Consider the following 22,453-nt stretch of genomic DNA (forward strand, 5'->3'; position numbering starts at 1 on the left):
TTGCTATTAATAGAGTCCATTATTGCTAATTGCAACGTGTGAATAAAACATAAAACGCTTGCAATTTCAGCATCATTACACCCAGTATTAGCCCCATTGTTCCCAAATATTACATGAATTTGTGAAATATGTCTGTCCCACATTTATAACATAGCAGAAAAACTTTTCTTTAATCATATCACTTGTATGACTTCCAGGAAAATGTTGACAATTCAAAACTATATGGTTATATTGAAAGCTTGTATTATCAAGGCAGCCCTGTGAAGCTAATGATACTTTTGATTGTATACTGGCAGTTCCATATATCTGATGTAAGAGAAATATATTTAGCATCTGTAATCTTCTTTTTTTTTTAATAATTACAACTAATCAGGCATAAATATCTGGAATTATTTTTTCTGTAAAATATTTTTTTCCAAGCAAGCATGCTGTATGGTGGACCAAGTTTGCTCATTAGCCTAGTAAATTTTTAATTTTTAACAGTTACGTATGGCATATTATCTAATGCAACCGTTTCTGCTATGGCATAATGCAAAGTTTTTGCACATTTGTCATCTACATCCCATTTTTTAGATTTTTCTATAATGTCAAATAATGTTTGTTGTTTTGGTGAATTTATTTTCATTTCTAACTGCCTACTTGTTTCTGCATTCTGGCTTGATATTTTAGTTTCACTATTTTGTTTTAGAAATACATTGCTAGTCTTTGAATAAACATGATTAATCATAGAAGTTGTATTTGCATATATTACAAATTTTCAACCTTCACATAAATCATAAGTTCCAAATTGCTTGTTTTATTATTCATGGCCAAAACTGTACATTCATTTTTAGTATTTAAAGGCTTCATAATGGAGAATGCTAAAATAAACACCAATAGCAAACAATACGATTGGTTATGCCGTCACACAAGATAAGGGTAAGCTTTTTTTCCAGATTCATTATGTCTGTTCTGATGCATGTGATATTTCAAAGCAGATTTTCTGCTTTGTTGGGGCCAAATACTGATCTCTCTACTTATTTGGCTAAAGCCAGATATTTGCAAAACACAATACTGAAGTGAAACCTAATATTTGGCCCATCCTTAATAAATATTTTTGACTTCTGGAAAAAAAAAAAAATTCTTTCAAGGAATAAGCCAAGGAATCTAGTGCCAAAAGAAATTTTCTAAGAAATTCTACTGTGTAATAAGTTTACTTATTAGCCATGGAAGCCCATCTATTTGAGTGGCCGCACAAGATAAGGGAAAGCTTTTCCTGATTGGTTGTGTTTTTCACGATGCATTAACAGGAATTTTCTGCTTCCTCTGACTGAATCTTTCTACTGATTCAGCCCAAGTCAAATATCTGAAAAACATGCCAAAGTGGCCAACTACTGAAGGAGAACACATTTGGCGCATCCCTAATTAGAATCACCCTTGTCTTGTTCACTAACCCAAACTGCTGCTTATGCTTATACATTTCTTCATCACCTCCCTCCACATTCCATGGCCTATAGCAACATAATCTCTCTTCCTATCAACCTCTATTACTCCCTTCTTGTCCTTTCTATCCTCATGAAAAACACTACCCTTTCATTTCTATTCTCTAAATTAAAGATGCCAAGAAATTATATTCTTTGTTTTATCCTTTATTCAAGTATAAGCAAACAAAGTTGGTGCGTGAAGTAACTTCACGACTGGACTACTTGTATATAGAGACTAATGACTTCAGATCAATCGCCTCAGTATCCCATAATGCAAAACACATATCCTTACAGACATGTATAATGCTATGCATTATGAGAAGGACTGCTACCCAGACTCAATCAAGGGTCAAAACCAGACTGGTTTTGACCCTTGATTGAGGTCTCATCAGTGGGAGCCAGATCCAGAAGTGATACCAAGGTTGAAGTAATGCAGAAGTCATATTTTCGTATACAAGTAGTTGAAAGGTGTCCTCAATGAAGGTTGAAACCAGTCTGGATAGTGATCCTTCCCATAATGCATAGCATTATACATGTCTGTAAGGGTGCTTTGCATTATGGGATACTAAGGCAACTGCTGTGAAGTCATTAGCCTATATATACAAGTAGCCCAGTCATGAAGTTACTTCATGTGCAAACTTTGTTTGCTTATACTTGGATAAAGGATATAATTTCTTGTCATCTTTAATTTATAGTATAACCAAGTGGAAAAGCACTTTCAACATTTCTGTTCTTGTTCAGATATCATCTTCATTCACCTATGTTTCACTTATTCCAGCAATTTTGGATTGAATAAACTCAATCAGTGAAACAATGTCATCTCCCTTATTTCTGTTATTCCTGACATTTGTAAATAATCATGGCAGTTCACTTTATGTGTATAACTAGTCCTAGCCAGCCATTGGTTGCGATTTCCCCCAACACACCTGCCCTTGCCCAATCACCTTTATCACCACTTACCTCATGTATCTACTCACTCTCAACTATTGCACTCGTATTCCAATCCAGTCCATTGCTATGCTACTCATCCCCATACATACATACATTAACTACTACTTCCAACATCCACACTCTCCCTATGCCCTGTCCACCTGTCTCCCCCATTCCCTGTTCCTCTTGCATTCCCATTCTCTCTTTAGTCCCTTCTGTACAACTCTCCTGATCTCTTGCTTGCATCTCACACTGCATATCCATTTAGCAAGGGTTTCTCTAGTTCATGCTCCAAGCTATTCAAATGCAATCTGTAATTCCATTCTTCCCTCAGATATATACCATACATCTACAAACTCCACTTCCTTCTTCTCACATAGCTCTGCCAGCATACCATTCATGATTCTGCTTCTCTATCTCATTATTGTCATACCTCGGTAACCTGCTGACAACCTGTCCCACTGTACTGTTATATTTCACTCTTTTCAATTACCTCCTGATAACTGCCCTTACATTCTCCTTATCTCTGCCTAAATCTTTCTCACAGTTGCCAATAATTATCTTGCTCATTTCCTCCTCTGAGAGAGTGAAAGATTGCAAGAATGAAGAAACAAAAGTAAGTGATATGGAAGCAAAAGGAAGTAGAAATGAGGAAACAGGAAAAAATGTGCAGCAGAATGAGAGATATCATTCTCCCTCCTGGATAGCAGACCTTATGGACTCTCTCATTAACCAATCGTCTAACAATGGAATCTCCATACACTGTTATTCTTGAATTATTTGTCATCTCTTTTTTCTTTCATTTTTCTATTCTTTTGCACTCTTTCATTTGTTTCCACTAAATATCTAATATCACTCCACATATTCCTCATTTCATTTTGAATAACTCTTTCTTCAAAGTTGCATTCTGGCAATATCACTCTCTGTTGCTCCCATAGCTCTTGTTCTATGAGGTGGAACAAGAGGTGGTGACCATTTCCTCATTCCTACTTCCTTTCACTTTCATTTCTCCATTCTTGTGCTCTTTCACTCTCTTGGTCTCACTAACTTTCATTCTATTTCCATTTCTTTCACTTATTCTTTCAGTCTGTTTCGCATTCCTTAGCTCATAGTCTAACAAAATATTGCAGTTTCTACAAATCCATACTTTCTCTTGTCTCCTGTTCAGCCTCTCACACAAACACATCTTTCACATTATGCCACACATACATTTTGCACTCACAACATTGAACCATTTCCGAAAAGTCTACATCATTAACAACATTTGATTTTCATGTTGCATGACATGTAGACCTCATGTGTACTGCCATTTGTGTTCCATTCTAGGAAGATTCAAAAAACTCAATAATAATAAAAGAAAAAAATAGCAACAAATCCACAAGGTCAACAATCTTGCTGGCACACCAAGCCACCAAAAATAAACAATAGTATACTAAAATGCTAGCAATATTGCCATTTGTTAAACAGAATAGTGCTTACACCAGCACAGTGACAAAATAGATGGCACAAATGAAACTAAAAATGGAGTACTGGGTCTTTGAAAAATTATAAACATAATTGTTTTACATGTGTAAATCAGAAGATGAGAGAACACAATAAACATGTTTCAAATTTTTTTAGATTATTATGTTAGTAAGAGACCTAACATTCCCATATGCCAGTTTATTTATTTGTGTCAATAGCTGTTTTTCATTTGCAAAATTGCCACTAGAGCTGTCATTTGCATTTTGATAAAACCAATGATGAAATAGCTAAAATTAAATTTCACTTTCTTTTGAGTATATAGTATTAATAATTTAAAATGTTTATTTATTTCTTCATTATCTTTATTATATTTAATTTTCTAAAATACATGAAAAATAAACAATGGAAGATTTATCTACACAGATAGGATTAACTGCTCTATCAGAGCAGTTAATTAGGTTTTAAAGAAGCTAAGTTGTTTTTCCATGACAAGCTGTTGAACCTAACATGCAAGGGGAGACCAAGATTTATTTAATTTTAAAAAATCAGGAGGGATAAAAAAAAAAAAAAGCAGTAAATCAGCTTATCAGTTGATGTGATAGACTGTTTATATAATAATCTAAATCTTCAACTTTAACAGTGCATTGCTCCAATTTTTTTTTTTAATACAAGGCAGTTGAATTAATATTCTGTTTTTCAGAGCCGTCATAGGTCAGCTAGTTTCCATGGAGCCCTTTGGTTGGAGAGACCTGGGTTTTGAATCTCATCTATGATGCAAAGAACCTTTATTGGGGATTTTCAATCAAAGGTGAGTTAGCTGGTCTCATATGGAGGTGGGGAATTTTCTTCTGGAAACTTGGATTTTTTTTCTCTCTAAAAACAGGAAAATCAGCTCCATGAACACACCTTGTCCAATAGTATTCTATGTGTGTATATCTACAGACATAGAATACTATTGGACAAGGAAGGTCAGTGGGAAACTATTTTGTTTTATAATAATTCCCTAGTAAAGTAGCATTTGCTACTCTCTAATCACTAGGTTGAGGGAAAACATACAACACAAGGTTTTCATTGCTTTTTATGAAAATTAATCAGAATTGCATATTTATTATTGATGACATACCTTCTCTTCCCTCACAAAAAAAAAAAAAGTCTTGTATTGCAAAAGATTATCTGTTATGCACCGTGAACTATATATCATATGTCACCCTGCAAATGGGAACAAATTTCTGAATCATAAAATATGGATGACTTTATTGAGCAAGTCTCATTTGTTCAGGTTGGAGAGTTTCTATTTCTGCAGTTCAAGACAAAAAAGAAAGAAAAAACAAGTTTTTTTCAACTTTTTCTTTATTTAATCCCTCTCACACAAGTTTTCAGAGCCAGTACCAAATTGATACCATGTGTGAGCAATGGTTAAAAAAAAAATGGAAAAAGAATGGAATCAGGAAAGACTATTCAAGAGAACAGAGTTGAATAAAATGAAAGATAGGTGAGAGAAGCAAATTTGGTGGGTTAGCATTTGTTTATTACAATACAATATGTATTGTAATAAAATATATTTTATAAACAGTTAAAGTGATGTGTGTTTTAACGGAAAAAATGTTCAGAAATGCAGCATACTTAGCAGAAACCAATCATTGAATTCGTGATATGTATCCTCAAGGAATATATACAGAATACAATAATAGTACAACATGAAAAGTTTGTATTACTACTCACATCCTATTAACAGTTTTCCAGCAAACTAGTCTATGATGAGAGGACTACAACATTGTCAGATTTTATTTTTCAGTTTTTTAAGATACCTTGACTACATTTAGGCCTAGTAACAAACAGCTGTTTGTTACTAGGTCTTTTAACAGCTGATTTGCTAACCCTTTTCTTTCCATTTCTGTTTAAGTGAACATACCCAGAGCTTAGCTCTGCTCACATATTCCTGAATGCAAACAATGTGAAGTTCCTTCCTAATATCTAGATTTTAAATATGATTCTGCCATTGATGCCATCTGTTCATTCCCCTAAGTTTTCTTTGAACTCTCATATCTGTGATTTCTAGTTTGATCAGCTGTTTTGCTTCTAACCAGCTGTCAGATCCAAACATTAAAATTGGTTTGAATACTGTTGTATATATATATATAGCTAGTTTAGTGTTTTGACTAATTTCTCTCTTATTCCATATAAATGTATTCACTTGACTTACTACCATACTAGCTTTGTTTACCGTGTGTTCTATTTCCATATTTAATTTGCCATCTTCACTAAAAACTGTGCCTAAATGTTTTGTTGAAATGTTTTATTATTATTATTATTACACCCTCCTTGGAGTTGGCAGACTCATCGTGGAGGTTCATTTAAGTGGCAACATATTTATCATACTGAATCTCAAAATCCTTCATACTCCCTGCATATTAACAACATATTCCAATAATGTGTTCCATTCACTGACAGTTCTCCATGTGAAAAAGCTACTCCTCATGCCCCTCTTCACCACACTCTTACATAACTTCCAGGGATACATAACTTCAGGAATGGTTGGATCAGATAAAATCCCCTCATTGACTTGGGATACATCTGTCATATCACCTCTTTTCCTCCTATCCACCAAACTTTGTGATCTACATTGCTTCAGCCTCTCTGCATTCCAGAGTCCTGATTCATTTGTCGCCGGATCCTCTCCAATGTTTCCACATCACATTGAAAACCAGGTGACCAAATCTGAACACAACTGTTTATTCATTATCATCATCAAATTCCTGATAATACTATCCTCAAGTAATATACAGGATACTATAATAGTACAACGTGAAAAGTTTACATTAGTATTCACATCGTATTAACAGGCTAGCGTGGCTGACCAGTGCTTTATGTAGTCGCACAACCACCTCTTTATCTCTATGTGTTAGTGTATTTCTTATCATAAACTAATATCTAATAACATAATATCTAAACTTCAGTCTTATTTCAACCATTCCAAAGCTCGAATCTCATCCACTTCTTGCAGTATAGCACCGTCAGTATAGTACACAGCCTTATATTTCTGCACTCCAAAATGCAACACTTTGCACTTATTAATATTAAAGCCACCCCACTCCTTTGTCCAAGTCAAAAGTCTCTTTATAGCAGTGCAACTTATAATTCTTCCCAACATTGCATGATCAGCAAACAACTGAAGATCCCCCAGTCAGTCCACATGATATATCATTTACAAACAAGTTAAACAGTAGGGGTCCCAAGAACAGAACCCTGGGACATTCCACTGGTTACTCTCCTTTTCTTGAGACACTCCTCCATCATATACAACTTGCTGGTATCGTTCAGAGAGGTAATCAATCCATCTAACCAATATATCGTGCCCACCAACTTATCATGTGGTAATCTATCATACATCATCATCATCAAATTCCTGCCATGTACCCTCAAGGGGGTGTACATGATATGACAGTACTACATGAAAAAATTACATCATTACTAACTTCCTATCTACAATTTTCCTCCAAATCAGTCTGTTACTTGTCTATCATACACATTTTCAAATTCCAAGCATGTGACTCTCTCTTATCTAATACACCCATTACCTTATTATAAAATGCAAGTAAATTGCTAAAAGAAGACCTTTCCTTAACAGATCCATGCTGACCATCATAAAGAATACTATGTCCATCAACCCAATCTTGTATTCTATTTCTAACCAATCTTTCCAGCACCTTGGTCAATAATTGGAAGCTTTTGTCCTAGAACCATGCTTATGGTGTGGTACTATTTTGCCTTCTTTCCACTCCTTAAGAACCTTATCTACTGCAATAAGAATTTCATTAAATAATCAGGTCAAGGACTAACTGTTGTGCACATTCCTTAAGAATATGTGGTGATTATATCATCCATTCCCACATCCTTATTAACATCTAACCCAATCAACACCTGTTACACCTGATTCTTTCACTTCCGTTTCTTCTAATGCTTGTCTAGTATTAGACTTTTAGACTTGTGGACTCATTGGTAGACTTGACAGGACAACTCTGTCACTAATGAATTACTCTGAGAATTATATATATATATATATATATATTGGTGTGAATCATGTTCCCACTATAGGACTAGGTGAGGATATAGTAGCTAGAAATAAGATAGATTAAGATAGATAGTAAGGCAGTATGTAGCTAGAATAAGCTAGATAAAGATGGGAACAATGATCATGTGCTTGACAACCTAATAAAGGAACAAAAGGAGATGCAAGTTCAACTGGCTGAATCCATGGCAGCCCTGACTTGGCATTAGTGAGGTGTCAGACTTTGTGTGCATTTAGAAATGAACCGAACCGAGCCCATATTTCCTTTACGTTCTTGATGTGGGATGATGATGCTTTGAAGTCAGAATCCTGTCTAGCCACTGCAACAATACCATTCCTGACTTGCACAGTAAAAGGCAGAGTTGCTTTCGTTCTGTTACGGTGTGTGATCGCATTGGCGACGAGGCCACTAGAACAGAAGCATCAAGGCAGCCGTTGAGACTATGCGGCCACTGCTTCCTATGCCACACCATTCAGGTGTGATGTGTAGGCACCAAATCATTTGCAGGTGACCTGGGTACTGGTCTGGGTGTCATGCTTAGAAGAGCAGACACCATACTGCAATCTATTGACTCATCCTCTAACATTGCTTTTGTAATTTTTTGTGTTATTGAGATAGTTCAGAAATAAAAATTTTTATTATGCAAAATATCTGTTAAAGATACCAAGCTATTTTAAACCTGGTTTTACTCCATTTCCCAAGTAAGCAAACAGACAAACGAGTCAAGTTTGCACCTGCAAGTGTTGCAAGTCTAGCTGACCCTGCACGTAGTGCAAGACCAAGGCAACTCATGGTAAAAGTAGAATAAGCTCTGATCACTAATCTTAATATTTATTTACCCTTAATGCAAAGCACATCTCCTGGAGGAGATGTATGGTGCTTTGTATTAAAGGCAAGGGGCCACTACCCAGACCGGTTTCAATCTTTATTGAGGTCTCATCGGTGGAAGCCAGGCTAGAAATACCAAGATTTTAGTAATACAGAGCTTATAAGTATTTTACCAGAACGTGTTTTAACCTTATTAAATAAAAATCTCAGGAGGAGATATAAATGTAGAAAGTATTTTACCTTGGGTATAATAAATGTTAAAGATACTAAGCTATTTTAAACCTGGTTTTACTCCATTTCCCAAGTAAGCAAATAGACAAACAAGTCAAGTTTGCACCTGCACGTAGTGCAAGACCAAGGCAACTCATGGTAAAAGTAGAACTTGACTTGTTTGTCTGTTTGCTTACTTGGGAAATGGAGTAAAACCAGGTTTAAAATAGCTTGGTATCTTTAACATTTATTATACCCAAGGTAAAATACTTTCTACATATATGCAAAATATCATCAAAAAAGTTGAAAATGGACATGATTTCTATAAATATTGATGGATTTCTTAACCCTTTATGCAGTAAGTTAAAAATAGGTATCTAACCTTCTGTGGCATATAAACGCATGAAAAAAATTGCTGAACCTGCCTGCAAAAACTTAAGCCGACATCAATTTACAACTTTACTAGTAGTTAAGATTTGATGCGCATTTTATATATATACACACACACACATTGATACCGTTTTTGAAATAGAAGCATGGTGATGTATATATATTGCTTTACAGCTCAAAAGTTTAAAATACATCCACTTAATGGAGGTAAGGGATGCAATATATGATCAAAGGAGTTTCCATCTGATGGTGGTCAGTGCTTTTGATATAATGGCTGAACTTGTTAAAGTCACCAAGGAATTCAAAGTACCCATATTTCCTTGTTTGAGTAGTTGGATTGTAGGAAATCATGCTTCAAGAATGAGAAGACAAAAAAAATTATAATAATTTTCAGAATTAGGAAAATTGTGTAGACAACAGATGAGGATTGCATAATGGGATAAGGAAACCTTAAGCTAGAAAAAAAAAAGATTAGGCATCCACTTGGAATAAATATTAGACCACACAAATTCATGTGTTCCACCTTTGTGGTGGAAGGAATCATGCAGAATATAATTTGTACAGTTATTGTGAAATGTATATATTGAAATGTAATTGTTGTAGCTGCTATTTGGGATCAGAGCAAACGAAATGCCAAGTGAAGTGCCGCATATGTCATTTAAGTATGCATATATGCTGCAAATGTTTAAGTACATGTGGAAGAGATTTTTTTGGGGGGGGGGGGAGATATTTTTTAAAAATGGTAGAATATTTTGAAGAAGGTTTTTTATTTTAAATGCAGTGCTGTATTTATTTGATTTTCCTATCATGTTGTGTTTTTAGAAATTAAAAAAAAAAAAAATAGGCATGTGCAGGGGGAGGCCTCTTGAACATGTTGCTCATCCACAGAATGTCTATATGATAACATGGCCTTGACAGTACCTTCCACACATGCACACCACACTACTCAGCCTGCAGATATGATCTGCAATTAATTACATTGATACTATAATATTACAGTAATCATTCATTTCACCTAGAGCCCTTTTTATATACGGTAATCAGTCTACCATTTATCTGACTCTTCAATGTTCTGATATTTAAAGAGTCAGATAATTAAAGTACAATTACATGATGCTCTCTACCAGAAGTCAAATGAGATGAAAGGCTCAGTTAATTGAAGGGACATTGTTTTGAAAGTCATATATTAAAATAGAGAGAGAAGACCCTAGAATCTCATGTTGGTTTTTTTGTTCAGTGTGGAGTGGAGATCAGTGTTACCTGTAGTGAGATACTCTAGACCACTGATTCTTAAACTGTGGGTTGCTACCCCATATGGGATTACAAAAAATTTGGCAACATTAAAAGGTTTCTGAACGCGCAACGACCAAAAATTAATTCAAAATCAAACACTTAATGAATCCAAGGTTTTTCTGGCAGTGCTCAGCCGTGTTGCATCACGTGACTTCACTGCAGATTCGAGACTATTGTATTGTATTGTAATTCTTTATGTAAAAATAAAGAAGCACATCCATCTCATATAAATATGCAAATTTGCTTTCATCTTTAATAAATGGTAAAATCATATGTATATATATACCAAAGAATTGTTTTAAAATAAATTTCTTTATGATTTATTATCAGTAAATGTTTGATTTGTATACCTATTTTATATCCCTATATACCCGGGGTCACGTAAAAAATTCTCGGGCAAAAAGAGATTGCAAGTGGGAAAAGTTTAAGAAGACCTGCTCTAGACAATATGAGGATGCATATTGTTGTCAAGGTTGTATATACTGCATGTCGAAATCTTGGAGATTTTTAGCCTGTCATTTGTGTTTAAATTTTTGTTGTTTTATGAATATCTCACATGCCTCTTTAAATTTTCTTTCGTACTGTGTGGGTGGGTGGGTGGTTGTGTAAGGGTTGAGTGCCTTTCCAGTAAATTCTGTGAAAGGTCTCCAGTGCATGATTGGAAAGGCCAGTTTTTCCATGGTATATGTAATTTTTATGTTCTTTTTTTTCCAAGATTTTTCTAAAAAATCTCCACGTTTTGGATAACCTACAACCATGACATTGCTAATTTTTATTTTATTTTATATTTTTACCACAAGCGGTCAGACTAAACGAGTTAAGTAGTTCATCATCATCATCAAATTCCTGCCATGTACCCTCAAGGGGTGTACAGGATATGACAGTACTACATGAAAAATTTACATCATTACTAACTTCCTATATACAATTTTCCTCCAAATCAGTCTGTTACTTGTCAAGACTCCAACATTATCAGATCTTATATTTCTATCGTCTAAGGCACTTTGTACCGTATCAATCCACCTATATCTTGGTCTTCCTCTGGGTCGTTTTCCTGCCAAACTGGCAGAGAACACTTGTTCTGCTAATCTTTTCTCTCCCATTCTATTTAAGTGACCATACCACCTGAGATTAGCTCTGCTGGTATCCTCATTTTTAATATGATTTTGCCATTGATGCCATCTGTTCATGCCTCTAATCTTTCTCAGGACTCTCATATCTGCGGTCTCTAGTCTTTGATCAAGTGTTTTACTTCTGACCCAGCTCTCAGATCCATAAGTTAAAACTGGTTTGAACACTGTCTTGTATACAGCTAATTTAGTGTTCCGACTAATTTCTCTCTTATTCCATATGAATTTATTCAATTGACTTCCCACCATACTAGCTTTTTTGATTCTGTTGTCTATTTCTATATTTAATTTACCATCTTCAGTAAAATTCGTGCCTAAATAGCTGAAATGTTATACTTGTTCCACAGGTTCTCCATTCACAACACCGTTGACATTTTCAATGATTCTGCCTATTTTCATTTTCTTTGTCTTTTTATTGCTGACCTTCATACCATATCTATTACAACAGCTATTCAATTTAGTCAGAGAATCTTGCAGACTTGTAGCGGATTTATTTAGAAGTATAACATCGTCTGCATAAAGCAAAGAGCTGACATTAACATCTCCAATTTTGATATCAGGTTTAATACCACTTTCCTTCATAATGTGATCCATATAGATAATGAATAACAGAGGGGATAATGTACATCCTTGTCTCACACCAGATTTAACATTAAACCATCTTCCTGTCCTTCAATTCTAACTGCTGACTTACAACTCAAATAAAGACGAAGTATTGCTTGATATAATGCCCCATTAACACCATATAACTGCAGCGTATTGAATAGCTTCTCTCTTGGCACCTTGTCATATGCCTTTTCCAAATCGACAAAACTTAAATACAGATCTTTGTTATATTCCCATGCTTTCTCGACTATTTGTCGTAAAGTGAAGATCTGATCCTGACAGCCTCTATTTGGCCTGAATCCAGCTTGTTCTTCACCAAGCTTTTCTTCCACAATTCTTCTCAACCGTTTCTCAAGTATACCTGCATAGATCTTGCCAGGAACACTCAGTAGGGAAATACCTCTGTAATTCTCACATTCAGTTTTATTTCCCTTTTTATATATGGGTACTATGAGAGCTCTACTCCAATCATCGGGAATTCGTCCCTCAGTCCAGGCTTTATGAACTATGCAGTGCAGCCACTGTAAGACTTTTATACCACCATACTTCAGCATTTCTGGTAGAATATCACCTACTCCTGCTGCCTTTCCACATTTCAAGCCTTTGATGGCTTTTTCTACTTCAAGTATGGATATGTATTCCTGACTGCATGCCTGGTCAGTGTTTTTTTATCACTGTGCTGTCATCACTGCTTGTTTCATTTAGCAGTTTTTCAAAGTAATTACTCCATACTTCAAGGATATCTTTTTCTCCTATTTTCATGTCACCTTTATCATCTCTAACTCCTTTTACAGCACTCTTTCGTCCATTCCTAAGCTTCTTCAACAACCTCCAGAATATTTTGCCACCTTCTTGATATTTATTTTCTATATTCTTGCCAAAGTCCTCCCATGACTTTTGTTTAGCTAGTTTTACACACTTTTTAGCTTTCTTACATTTGTCTCTGTATTCCTACGAGCACAAGCTGACTTATTTGTCAGGAACTTTTCATATGCTTTCTTCTTTTCTGCCTGTTTAACTTCCTGTGTCCACCAGGGAGTTCTGATTTTTTTATCCTTGCACACAACCTCACCACATGCCTCTCTGGCAGAATCAATGAATGTTTTCTTCAGAGTTTGCCACTGAATCTCCAAGGTTTGATTCCTGTTCTCAAACTCTTTCATTTTCTTTTCAATAATCTTTCTGTATTTTAGTCTACAGTTCACATCTAAGAGCTGCTCAACTTTTATTCACTTTAAAACTTTCTTACATGTTATTCTTTTCAATATGACATTCAATTTTATCCTGCTCAAGACTAAATAGTGATCACTTCCAATTTCAAATCCTCTGTACACTCTGGTGTCCTGCGCCAGGGAGAAAACATCACTATCAACAATAACATAGTCAATGAGACTTTTCTTATTCCTAGCCTCTTCTCTCCATGTGAATTTGTGCACATTTTTATGTTGGAACATGGTGTTAGTAATAACCAGTCCATGTCCTGAGCAGAAATCCAACAGATATTTGCCATTATTATTAGCTTTGCTCTTTTCTCGAAATTTTCCCAAAATATTTTTGTATGTCTCACAATCATTTCCTACTCTGCAATTTAGATCCCCAACAAGGACCAACTTTTCCTTTTTCATTGTGTCAGTTGCTTTTCTAAAGCGTCAAAACATTCCTCCACTTCTACCTTAGTAGAACCTTCTGTGGGACCATAGGCACAAATAAGTCTCATTGTCCAGTTCCCCATTCTCATATTTGCCCACATTACTCTACTTGAGACTGACTACCATTCAAGAAGATTAGCCTCGTATTATTTTGTGTTGAATACTATGGCTATTCCTTTTCCTTGATTGTCATTGCCTGAATATAACATTTTGTATTTATTGCTCAGAAAGATCTCACCAGTTTTGGTCTTTTTTTGTTTCATTCACCCCTATTATGTCGATCTGGTAATTATCTAATTCCTCAGCTAGCTCCATTTCTTTGCTATTCAGGCTTCTTACATTGATAGTACCAATCTTTAACTCTGGTGATGTTGAGTTGGGGTTTGTTTTCAGATTTGTTCCAGTAGCTGACTTTTCGCTGTTCGCCCTGGTTCCCTGGCGAAAACAACAGGGGCCTTGTTTAACCAGGCGATGCCCCAGCCGGCATGAAATTTTGTCATGTTGTACCATCATTTTTTATTTTGGTTTAACCAATAAGAATACAATTTGGTCGGCTAAATCCCAAATTGCCAGCCCATCCTCGTTCGTTCAGTATCAAAGTAGATACCCAACAGGGTGCACCACGAGAAAGTGAAGATTGGACATTAGGTCAGAAGCCCTGGTCGGTTCTCTGCATTCCTTTAAAGGCTATGTGGAGGTCTCCTCTCATTTATACAGCTTTGTCTTTTAAGCACCCCTGGGTTAGATGTTGATATAGCTTACTATGGTATTTTGATCATTGCTGTAATACAGCCATATGTATATAGATGTATACATTCCCGAAGATTACCTTAATGTAAAGGTCAACAGAATTTTATTATTAAAGTTTTCTCATCATCATCAAATTCCTGCCATGTACCCTCAAGGGGTGTACAGGATATGATAGTACTACATGAAAAATTTACATCATTACTAACTTCCTATCTACAATTTTCAATTCAGCTATTCAATTTAGTCAGAGAATCTTGCAGACTTGTAGCGGATTTATTTAGAAGTATAACATCATCCACATAAAGCAAAGAGCTGACATTAACATCTCCAATTTTGATATCAGGTTTAATGCCACTTTCCTTCATAATGTGATCCATATAAATAATGAATAACAGAGGGGATAATGTACATCCTTGTCTCACACCAGATTTAACATTAAACCATCTTCCTGTACTTCCTTCAATTCTAACTGCTGACTTACAACTCAAATAAAGACTAAGTATTGCTTGATATAATGCCCCATTGACACCATATAACTGCAGCGTATTGAATAGCTTCTCTCTTGGCACCTTGTCATATGCCTTTTCCATATCGACAAAACTTAAATACAGATCTTTGTTATATTCCCATGCTTTCTCGACTATTTGTCGTAAAGTGAAGATCGGATCCTGACAGCCTCTATTTGGCCTGAATCCAGCTTGTTCTTCCACAATTCTTCTCAACCGTTTCTCAAGTATACTTGCATAGATCTTGCCAGGAACACTCAGTAGGGAAATACCTCTGTAATTCTCACATTCAGTTTTATTTCCCTTTTTATATATGGGTACTATGAGAGCTCTACTCCAATCATTGGGAATTCGTCCCTCTGTCCAGGCTTTCTGAACTATGCAGTGCAGCCGCTGTAAGACTTTTATACCACCATACTTCTTCAGCATTTCTGGTCGAATATCATCTATTCCTGCCGCCTTTCCATATTTCAAGCCTTTGATGGCTTTTCTCAAAAAAGTTTTCTCAAATAGTCATAAATCAAATATAATGAGAAAGTCTTATATGGAAGTCAGGTTTTTCATCCTGCAAAACAGACAGACTGGCCAAAGAAGCGTGTATTTACAGACATCATACACTTGCCTCATAGCCTTAGCTGCTTTGGCCACAAATGAAAACAACGCAAACCTAGAAAATGATGATGATCATAAAATAAATAAATACAGTTATTGAGTAGACTCATTCATATCTACATTTGTACTTTCCAACATCAAAAAATATTTTTTTCCTTATTACCACTTATAAAGTTTTAATCAGTCAACCAATTATGTTAGGCTTAATTCTAGTCAATATCTCTTTCAAAAAAAATAAACTAGGCAATCATAAATTAAAGATGCCAAAATTATATTCTTGGTTTCATCCTTTATCCAAGTGTAAACAAACAAAGTTTGCATGTGAAGTAACTTCATGACTGGACTACTTGTATATAGAGGCTACTGACTTCACATCATTTGCCTTATCCCATAATGCAATGCACATATCCTTACGGACATGAATAATGCTGTGCATTTTTGGAAGGGCCACTACCCAGACCGGTTTTGACCTTTATTGAGGTCTCATCAGTGGGAGCTAGACCCAGAAGTGATACCAAGTTTGAAGTAATGCAGAAATCATATTTCCGTATACAAGTAGTCAAAAGATATCATACCTTATTATTAAAATACTCTATATTAAAGATAGATGCTGAAAGTATTTTCACTTGGTTATATATTTACTAGACATCTTTAATTTATAGTATAAATTAAAGATGTCTAGAAATTATATTCTTAGTTTCATCCTTTATCCAAGTATAAGCAAACGAAGTTTGTGCGTGAAGTCATGTCACATGCTATATGAAGGTTAATGACTTTGCATCAATTATCTCAACCTTAATATCAGTTCTGCATCTGGCTCCCACTGATGAGACCTCAATAAAGGTCAAAAAACCAGTCTGGGTATTGGCCCTTCCCATAATGTATAGCATTATACATGTCCATCAGGGTATGCTCTTTACATTATGGGACACCAAGGCTGATGTGAAGTCAATAGCTTCTCTATACAAGTAGTCCAGTAAGAAGTGACTTCACATGCAAACTTTGTTTGCTTACATTTGGATAAAGGATGAAACAAAGAATATAATTTCTTGGCATCTTTAATTTATAGTATAAATAACTTTTAAAAACTAGGTAACTTGTTACTTTTTTTTTAAATTGTATATCAACTGCACGTACAGGTCAGATAACACAGTGATGTGCTTTGTATATGGTTTTCTTTTTCATCTGTTAGCATGTTACTTGACTAACTAGGAGATTTATAGTAGTTATAATAAAATTTTTATATTATAAAACATTATGATAAAAATATATATCAGAACAAAGTTTATTGGAAGCATGCAGTAAACCATGCTTAGGAAGGCACAGGCACACTATGTGAATTTTTTTTTTTTTTTTTTTTTTCAATTTTATATATTCATTATCCCTTTCATAACTTAAATCCTGTGTCATTTCCATTAAAAAAAAGAGAGAGAAATCCTAAAAAACAGAAAATTATGTTATCTAGATAAGTTAAATTTATTTTATATGTATATATATATATTTTTTTTTTTTTTTTTTTTTTTGATCCTATACATGAGGGGTCAAGGGACCTATAAGCACATCAGTGCTGTGTATGGAATGCAGATGAGGACTGAGATAGAAGTTTATTGATCTTATGTATTTATTATTATAATATATCTGCGCAGCTAGCCTAGTGGCTGTGCACTTTGCAACCATATGCCTGGGGAAGGAGTGTCCTAGGTTCGATTCTCGTCGGGGACGTGAGGAGCTTAAGGATCTTTCTCAGCCATAGCGAAGTTAGCAGGTCTTGGGCATGGACAGTAAGGTTATTTCCTCAGTTTATCCTGGGTTTTTCATCGCGCAAAGCAGGCAAACTGGCATTGAGAACTCAACATTACAGGACATAGGATACACCGGGGCGTAGGGCTGACCACCTGATCCTGTGAACAGTTTGAGGTGCGATGATTAATGAACCATCGACACCGCAGGGTAAAAGAGGGTATAAAGAAGATGAGATGAGATTATTATTATTTTTATTTTTTTTATTTTTTTTGAATGGTTGTAGTTGTTTGGGAATACTTCATGAGGAAGGTTGTTCCAGAGGACAGAGGTGGACAGAATTAAATAGAAAGAATAGAAGCAGGTTCAGTGTGTTTGCAATATAAATATTTTAAAATTAAAACAAATATTTTATCTGTTTTATAAAATGTTGATACTCTTTTGTGTATTCTGATTTTTTTTTTTTTTTTTTTTTTTTTTTTTAAACTAGAAAACAAGTTAGAGAAAAATTTGGAATGAAATTAACTCCCATTGAAACTCTTCCTGAGCTTATTTTTACTGTTAATAAGAACTATGAATGTCTTGCAACTATGTTGAGAAAAGAAATGGATGAAAACCAAGTTGAACAGGTAAGCAAATTGCTAAATTATATAAAAAATAATTTTATTTTAATAGATCAGATTTCACCTTGTAGAAATTATGTTTTTTGTTTTTTTTTAATTAAAATCAATTCAGTATATAAGAGTAGACAGGAGATTTAAAATGAGTTGAAATTATTTAAAACTTTTTAACCAACTTAAAACTAGAGTTTCAAGTGGAATATGAGTTTTTTTAATCAGAGTTGACTACCTGTCTGGAGTTGTGGTCAAGGTCACCTTTAAGAGATAAACTGTGTAAACTTAATTATAAAACAACTGACAGACAAGAACCAAATTGAATACTAATTGGAAAAATCTAAAGAAAATATTGATTCAGCCACAGGGGCATATGGCGGAGTTTTCTGCAAGGATTTAAAAAAAAAAGAAGAAGAAATTATATCAGAAGTTCTTGGCAAGAAAGTCAGTAAATGCCCTTGGATAATACAAGAACAATAAAAAAATAATAAACTTGAGTTACATGTAAAAGTAAATGACTAGAAGATAAATATTGTGAAGATATTGTAAAATATTCTGGGTACTATTTAAAAAAATTAGAAATGGAAAACAGGTGCTGTAAAAGGAATTAGAAATGATAAAGGTAATATAAAAACAGAACATTGGTATTCTAGATATCTGGAATAATTTTTGAAATTATTATGAAACAAGCAGTCATAGAACAGTGGTAGAAAATATTAAGAGATCTGCAATCAGCATTGTGTTTAATTGCAGGTAGAAAAAACCATCAGACACTTGAAATGCAAACAGTTGCAAGAGATGATATTTGATAGAAATGCTCAATATAAAGGCATAATAGTTTTAACACTAGCAGTTTTACTGTTTTACATTTCTTCATAAAGGGGTGACATGACTAAAGTTTCAAATCATAGGCCAATATGCTCGGCTGGAGTTGTGGTCTAGTGTTGGAGCAGCTAGTGAGTACAAGGATTCAGAACCAAGTTATCATCAGCAGAATTCTCTTTGATGGACAGCATGGGTTTGCTAAAGGAAGATTGTGTTTTAGCAGTCTGCTCATAACAAAGTGACAAATACGTTGAACAAGGGGGAATGCATATACAGTAGTACATTTAGATTTTGCAAAAGCTTTCATCAGATTTCCACATGACAAGCTAATAATTAAATTGGAATGGGATGGTAAATTAGTGCTTTGGATTGGAGATTGGCTGTCTGATAGGGACCAGCATGTTGTGTATAAGGAGAGTATGATATCCCAGAAGAGGCAAGTCAGTAGTGGTGTGCCCAAGCGGTCTGTTTTGGGACCATTATTGTTTAATTTGTATGGAAATGACATTGGAAGGGGCTTAAAGATTACATGCAGTTGTTTGCAGATTATACAAAGTTAGGGAGAGTTATGAAAAGTAGAACAGATTGTAGCCTTGCAAGAGGATTTGAATATACTATCTGAATGGGCGAGTGTGTGTGTGTGTGTGTGTGGGGGGGGGTTAATGTAGGAAAGCTTAAGATTTGAACATTTGGGAAGCAAATATGCGATAGATAATAAGATTGGTGGTGATATCTTACAGGAAGTGGAGGAGATGAAAGATCTTGGGGTGATGGATGGTGGATAGCAACTTGAAATTCCTTGGGCATTTTGTTAAAATTGCTAAAATTTACTAAATTGGCTTTGGTTAGGCCAAATATGAATTACTATGCATGGATTTGTCACCTAGTTTTCAAAAGGATGATGAGTCATTGCAGAGGGTTCAGAGAAAATTGACTAAGTTAGTCTCTGGATTGTGATGTATGGGGACAGCTCAAAATGCCAAAATAGAGACGACAACGGTTGTATCATCAACTACAAAACAAGTTAATTTTCAGTGCATAAATTAAGTGACATCATTAGCAGCCACTATGCAGACCAATATGCAGGTACTGCATAGGGAATGTGCAAGACCTTGCAGTCAAATATGTGCCCCATAGAACCTTGCACATCCACTTGGTTAACATCCGTGGCCTCAACTCCACCCTCAATAGTGTCACTATCATCTTCAGTCCACCAAACCCCACCTATTCTTTTTAGCACAAGCTCAAATCTCAAAAAAAGCAGGACACTTGCAGCCGTACCATCTCTTGCCAAAGCAATTGGTCTTAACTTCTACCCAACACTATTCCCACCCCTATCATACCCAGATGGTTCTATTGCATCATCACTCACAGAAAAAGCCAATCTCCTGGCTTCACACTTTGCCTACAATGCATGCATAACTGACAATAGTAAGTGCCCCTCAACCATTCAATGCCCCCTGTATCCTTTTGTCAGAAAGAGATCAGAAACCTATTGTCTAAATTAAACACAAAAAGTCTCCTGGGTCTGATGCATTCCTCCAATTGTCCTGAAGGTTTGTGCACCAAAACTGATTCCTATCCTATGCTGCCTGTGTACATTCTTACTCCACTGGTATGTATCACACAGTGTAAAAATTGGCCTATATTCAGCCCATTCCAAGAAGGGTGACAAATCACTGCCATTTAACTACTACTCTATCTCACTCGCCTCAGTCCTATCTAAAGTGATGGAGAAAACCATCAATTCCCAACTATTAAGTGACCACCAGTATGGATTCCATCGCTGCCAATCAACAGGAGATCTACTCTCATATATCACCCATCTCTGGACAAATGTGATGGAGAAATTTGGTAAATCTCAAGTGGTTGCACTTGATCTCTCTCCAAAGCTTTTGACTAGTTCTGGCACAAAGGCTTGCTAAGCAAACTCCCGTCATTCGGACTGTCTCAGGACTTCTGCAATTGGAGTGCCATAGAGCTGATTTTTATATTTATTTGATTTATTTTAATCTCCTTGATCTTGATTTTAATCAAAACACATCTCCTTGCAGATATGTATAATGTTATGCATTAAGGAAAAGGCCACTACCCAGACTAGTTTCGAGCTTTATTGAGGTCTCTTCAGTGGGAGCCAGGCCCAAGTGGAGATACTAGGCAGAAACATTAGCAAGGTCATCTCTACCTATAGGAGTTGTCAAACGGTGTGCCACCTTTTTATTAAATTATTCTAGATTTTGAGACCTAGTCTGGGTAGTGGCCCTTCCTTTAATGCATAACATTATAGATATCCGCAAGGAGATGTGTTTTGCATTATGGCAGATACTGAGATAGGAGTGATGTTAGCTTGCTCCACCTTTGCAGTGAGTTTCCCGGTGTTGTACCACCTTACCCCAGTCCTGAAGATATTTTCAGGTGCAAACTTTGTTTGCTCACACTTGGATAAAGGATTAAACTAAATTTATTATCGTCTAACCAAGTGAATAATAAACTTTCAACATCTTTCTCTAAATCCAGAGTAATTTAATAAAAAGGTGGCACACCGTTTGACAACTCCTATAGGTAGAGATGACCCTTGCTAATGCTTCTGCCTAGTATCTCCACTTGGGCCTGGCTCTCATGAAGAGACCTCAATAAAGCTCGAAACTAGTCTGGGTAGTGGCCCTTCCCTTAATGCATAACATTATACATATCTGCAAGGAGATGTGTTTTGCATTATGGGAGATACTGAGATAGGAGTGATGTTAGCTTGCTCAACCTTTGCAATGAGTTGCACCACCTTACCCCAGTCCTGAAGATACTTTCAGGAGCAAACTTTGTTTGCTCACACTTGGATAAAGGATTAAACTAAATTTATTATAGTCTAACCAAGTGAAAAATAAACTTTCCACTCCACCTGTCAACTAGTCATTGTAATCCACAAATGTTCATTCTATCCTCATGAGAATGGAAAGAAGGTCACAATCATTGTCATCACCTGGGGATTCTCTCACATCTTCCTCTTTCCCAAGGAATCCAGGTGACTAGATCTGTGGACAGTAATTCCAGGTGTGGCCTTATAAAGGAATAATAACCTCCCTATCCTTTGGATGTTGAAGAACACACTTGTCAGTGTGTTCTTCAACATCCAAGTAATTAAATGAACCTTCTAAACTTCCTTGACCTCATCAATTTCCTGCTGTCCAGTTCCATCAGTTTACTACATAGCTGATGATCTCTTCATCTCAAAGTGCATAACCAGTTACACTCAATCATGTTAAATTGTTAGCCATTACCCTTTGCCCACTTCCAGTCTGTATAAGTCAACTTGCAGATCTCCACATCATCTTCATTGACTGTCACTCTTCCTAGCCTGGTATCATCTGAAAACGAC

The 22,453-nt window shown here is 35.6% G+C and overlaps 1 protein-coding gene across 4 annotated transcripts in view; it reads left to right on the top strand.

Annotated features, from left to right (window-relative positions):
- Nucleotides 1-22,453, top strand: part of obe (activating signal cointegrator 1 complex subunit obelus) — a 596,544-nt gene that overhangs the window by 537,215 nt on the left and 36,876 nt on the right. For all 4 annotated transcript variants that reach the window (XM_090409638.1, XM_090409636.1, XM_090409637.1 and 1 more), the window contains one exon: nucleotides 18,132-18,270. In XM_090409638.1, coding sequence (XP_090265764.1) covers nucleotides 18,132-18,270 — 139 coding nt within the window. The remainder of the gene's footprint in view (nucleotides 1-18,131; nucleotides 18,271-22,453) is intronic.

The sequence above is a fragment of the Typopeltis vanoorti genome, chromosome 19, assembly GCF_054136105.1.
Source record: "Typopeltis vanoorti isolate ZY-2024b chromosome 19, IOZ_Tvanoo_1.0, whole genome shotgun sequence".
Classification (NCBI taxonomy): Eukaryota; Metazoa; Arthropoda; class Arachnida; order Uropygi; family Thelyphonidae; genus Typopeltis; species Typopeltis vanoorti.